We start from the raw sequence: 5,219 nt of genomic DNA on the forward strand, positions 1-5,219 counted from the left end.
TTATGTCCGGTCGTGATGGTCAAGTGGATTAAGGCGTCTTGTACATACCAGTTGCGTTGCTTCTGGGAGTATGGGTTCGAGTCACTTCTGGGGTGTGAGTTTTCAGTTATATATATATATATATATATATATATATATATATATATATATATATATATATATATATATATATATATATATATATATATATATATATATATGTAGTTGTGCCAACCAAAAAAAGAAATCAATCTCTCACCTTACACTGCCAATATGCAATCAAGCATTCCCTCAAACACCTCAATGTGTCCATATGATCTGTTCTATTCCTCGAGGCCCACTATTAAGAACACCTATATGGGTCCTCAAAATCAGGTAGGTACTCCTGCAGTTCGTCCAATCTGTTGCACATGAAGTCCCACTCAAATGTCAGTGAAGCTCTTCCAAACGGATTCACAAAAGAAACGTGTAGCTCCCCTACACTCAAAGTTCCACTATGCCGATGGAGTTCTATTCCTCCCTTGAAGTCCTGCTCAACACTTGAAGTTCAGCTCCCACTTGGAGTTCAGCATATACTTTTCTTTAGACGAAAAGTTCCTTCATTTACTTCTCCCATACAAATCTGTAATTCCATTATCAATCCATAATAACATGTCCTCTTAATAAAATATAAATAAATGTATTTACAATAAATAAACTTCTTGGTTCGACATCCAATTCAACACTCCGGCTGTGCCGCAATGGGTCCTCCCCCATCCTCGGGAGAGTCCACACCGAAATTAAGCTGCGCAGGCCGCTCGGGGCTCCGCCCTCTCAGTTGCTCATTGACCTTCAGCGCGTGAGGATGTGCTGCTCCTCTTTCCAGCATGTACACTTATCTCTAACTCCTTATATACCTACCCTATATTCATATACGTTCTCTATGATCGCTGGGCATACGATCAAGCACTTACAAATATTCTACCAACTAATTAAATGAGCTTACCACAGAATTCCAGACATGAGGGCGTCCACCCTCTGGCGTTCCAAGATGGCATCACTCTCGGCCGCCCAACAAAATCACTTCAAGAATGCCTCTCACAGTTTCTCTCCTCCTGACTTGAGCACACAAAGTCACCTGGCAGGCTCCACACAGAAATACCTGCTTACTCTCCTCCATTCGAGGATATAACACATTAAGAGTCCGTCCTCCTAAGGGTTTCCCACTGTCAAGAAAATGGTCAATTTAAAGTGGTCTCTCCTAACCTACCGGAAGACCCACAACAGAAAACGGGACGGTACGTCACTTTCGCCAGCCGCTTCCATTTTCTAGTACGACCATTTTTTACCCTTATGTAACACATACGAGCGAAAAAGCGACGTTCTTTGCAGGGGTTAAAAAAAAAACAGTGCCGAACGCTTTAACTACAAACGTATAGTCATACCACCGACCAATCCAAGCCCCGATCACAAGACTACCTGCCAACAGTATTTAGTACAAGATGACGAGGGCCAATAATGGGTCAAATTATCTTTTGAGGAGTGATCACCCTCACCGTCCCACTAACTACCACATAATACAGCCAATCACGGTCGCAAGTGAATGAATTAGCACAAAATCCTGAGCACTATTAACTCTACAATTCAACAATGAGCCAACAGTTGGCTAATTACGATATATCGAGTTAATTATTCTGAACCTACATTAATAAACTTGAATTATGTATTCATAGCAATATGCTCTATGTCTGTCAACGTATTGAAGCATGAATTAAGCTTTGCAAGTATATATGTGTACATTAATACGATTATATGGATGCATATATATATATAATATATATATATATATATATATATATATATATATATATATATATATATATATATATATATATATATATATATATATATATATATATATATATATAATATATATATATATATATATATATATATATATATATATATATATGTATATATATATATATATATATATATATATATATATATATATATATATATATATATATATATATATATGTCGTACCTAGTAGCCAGAACGCACTTCTCAGCCTACTATGCAAGGCCCGATTTGCCTAATAAGCCAAGTTTTCATGAATTAATATATTTTCTCTAATTTTTTTCTTATGAAATGATAAAGCTACCCATTTCATTATGTATGAGGTAAATTTTTTTTTATTGGAGTTAAAATTAACGTAGATATATGACCGAACCTAACCAACCCTACCTAACCTAACCTAACCTATCTTTATAGGTTAGGTTAGGTTAGGTAGCCGAAAAAGTTAGGTTAGGTAGGTTAGGTAGCCGAAAAAACATTAATTCATGAAAACTTGGCATATTAGGCAAATCGGGCCTTGCATAGTAGGCTGAGAAGTGCGTTCTGGCTACTAGGTACGACATATATATATATATATATATATATATATATATATATATATATATATATATATATATATATATATATATATATATATATATATATATATATATATATATATATATATATATATACACATAATCTGTGAGCATTAATATGTGAAGTGTTGTTATGTTGACAGATAAGGTGGTAGGAGTGAGGGCGTCGTGGGCGCCAGGTGGATTCTACACCTTCCTCGGGTGGCCATGTGGATTCTACAGCTTCCTGAAGTGCGGCAGGTGGCTTCTACAGCTTCCTGAAGTGCGGCAGGTGGCTTCTACAGCTTCCTGAAGTGCGGCAGGTGGCTTCTACAGCTTCCTGAAGTGCGGCAGGTGGCTTTCTACAGCTTCCTGAAGTGCGGCAGGTGGCTTCTACAGCTTCCTGAAGTGCGGCAGGTGGCTTCTACAGCTTCCTGAAGTGCGGCAGGTGGCTTCTACAACTTCCACCACCACACCAAGCCTCCGAGGCTTCCCAGAGTTCCTTGTCTGTATACTCTGAATGGTTGACACACTGAATGACTTATAGATCTGTAGGAAACGTTTAAATGTGTTCAGTTTGAATGCAGTGGTGTGCCTGTGCGTGTGTGTGTGTCATTGTACGTACATTATACGTCGTATTGGCTTTCTTACCAAACATTAGCAGAAGTCTTCACATACAAGGTTGAGCTCTCTTTCTCTCTCCTGTATGTAACTCACTGACAGGTTGTACTCGACTCTGGTGCCTTTTTATACTATGTATATGGGTCAGTTTTATCTGGCTGGACTCGAGCTTCATATCAGATAGGTTAAGAGCAGGTAGGAGGCTTTAGCCAGCCAGCAAGCACCGTGTTGACCCTGGTTCGGCCTTGACCTTCCGCTCGCAGCTGACCTGCTGCCCTCTCAGCGTGTCAGCTGCAGGGGGCGCGCTAACACAGCGGGGTTGTAAAAAAAAATTATATGATGTGTTTACAGGTTTCCTGCTTAAGCTAAGGCGTCGAACTGGCACCTCGTAAGATATGTCGTACAGCCGGCAAGGGGAATAGGTGAGTGGGTCTGTTATACTCCCCTGTGGGTCTGTTATACTCCCCTGTGGGTCTGTTATACTTCCCTGTTGATGGCAGCGCCAATATAACGATTCCCAGCTTGTAAAATACTCTCCAGTAACGTTTAATCAACGTTTCAACAACTGTAGTTAACGTTGATTCATTGGTACATTAACGACTTGTCTTTCCCCCAGAAATACCCGGGAATAACGCCCATCATCACAAGGTCTTACTGACTGAGAATGCTCTTCTACAGCAAAGATATAACATACTGAGGTGGAAACACATTACCCTTTTAGAATATTCACAGTTCCTAAACCGAAGAGATCATATATATTTCAGTCATTTCTGCGAGGTGGAGTAATATCTACGAGGGGACAGATTTATTTTTGTTTATATATACAAGAGTTCTTACATTCTTGTACAGCCGCTAGCACGCATAGCGTTTCGGGCAGGTCCTTAATCCTAATGTTCCCTGGAATACGACCCGCCAAGTTGTTTAACAGCCAGATGCGTCCCGCCCTTCTCTGCTAGTCATGTTGTGTTGTGTGGCCGTGCTGGTGTCAGTTGTAGTGGGTGTCCAGGGGGTAGTGTGCTCTTCTGTGGCTCCTTCACTTCTGTGCTGCGGTGCTCTGACGGCTGGGGTGTGACTGGCGTCTGTGGTGTGGCTCTTGGATCCTGGTTCCGTACAACTTTGTTCGTCATACGCACCCAAAGGTATCTGAACTGTCTTTACACTCCCCGCCCCAGGCTTCTTCTTTCTCTTCCTCCTCCTCTTCTTCTTCTTCTTCTTCTTCTTCTTCTTCATCATCTATTCCTCCTCCTCCTCCTTCTCCTCCGCGACCCCCTCTTCTTCCTCTGTGTATTTCGTCGTGGTCGTCGTCGTCTGGTCCTTCACACAGTGAAGACTCATCGTGTCCCTCTAGCTCTTCGTCCTTTTCCTTTGATTCATCCACTTTCCCTCCATCTTCATCTTTCTCCTGTTCCTCCTCTTCTCTCATCTCTCCTTCATTTTCTGACTCTTCCTCCTCCTCACTTCCTGCTCCACAAAATGTCCATTCAGCTTCTACGACACGTGTGTGGGCCAGTGATGACGTGGGTGCTTGGCCCCGTAGCCCCTCTAACGCTCCCTCTAACGCTCCTTCCCGCTCTTCCCCGCCAACTGCTTCTCTTGCCTTCCTCGCCGCCCGGGCACCTTCATCTTTCATCTTCACTTGCCTTCCAAACTCGTGTGATCTCTTACCCTTGTGTCTCCTGGCTTCTGCTGTCGTAGTATTGATCCTCTCATCTTCACTCACCTTCCTACTAGTGTTACACTCCTACCTCACCTTCCTCTTGGCCTGGTCACTCTCGGCTCTGTCCTGCCTCTTCATCTGCGCTGCCCTCGGTGGCTCGCTCTTCTGCGCATGCTGCCTCGCTCTTGTCGTGGACTTCATTTCCTGCATCATTCTTCACTCGCTGTTCCTGCGTCACAGTGCCAAGGATGCCTTGTCACTCAGGTGAGAACTGGACTGGCATGAGCCTCAGCCGAAGGATAGTTTTGACCCTTAGCTGGTATACACGTGTGTACGTTAATAACAGGACACAGGTAGCAAAACTCCCACCACAACAGGGTTGAAGGATCAGGTAGCACCACAAACTCCCACCACAACAGGGTTGAAGGATCAGGTAGCACCACAAACTCCCACCACAACAGGTTGAAGTATCAGGTAGCACCAGAACAATATCACGGCACAAAGGATGAGTCAAGATTGGCACAGCTGGTTGACAGATGGTGGGGGCGGCCGTGGTGGTGAGGACAGA

At 42.8% G+C, this 5,219-nt stretch overlaps 1 protein-coding gene across 1 annotated transcript; it reads right to left on the reverse strand.

Moving 5' to 3' along the window:
- Positions 1-2,766: 2,766 nt before the first annotated feature.
- On the reverse strand, positions 2,767-4,624 carry LOC138359519 (acidic leucine-rich nuclear phosphoprotein 32 family member B-like). The gene is made up of 3 exons (XM_069318856.1): positions 4,128-4,624; positions 3,654-3,666; positions 2,767-2,922 (listed from the first exon to the last, which is right to left on the reverse strand). The coding sequence occupies exons 1-3, from the start codon at positions 4,622-4,624 to the stop codon at positions 2,767-2,769; spliced, it is 666 nt and encodes a 221-aa protein (XP_069174957.1).
- Positions 4,625-5,219: the final 595 nt, after the last annotated feature.

The sequence above is a fragment of the Procambarus clarkii genome, chromosome 91 (assembly GCF_040958095.1).
Source record: "Procambarus clarkii isolate CNS0578487 chromosome 91, FALCON_Pclarkii_2.0, whole genome shotgun sequence".
In the NCBI taxonomy this organism is placed as follows: Eukaryota; Metazoa; Arthropoda; class Malacostraca; order Decapoda; family Cambaridae; genus Procambarus; species Procambarus clarkii.

Bases quoted from the DNA above. Each gene is read 5' to 3' on its own strand.
- LOC138359519 (XM_069318856.1), bottom strand. From the start codon at position 4,624: ATGAAAGATGAAGGTGCCCGGGCGGCGAGGAAGGCAAGAGAAGCAGTT.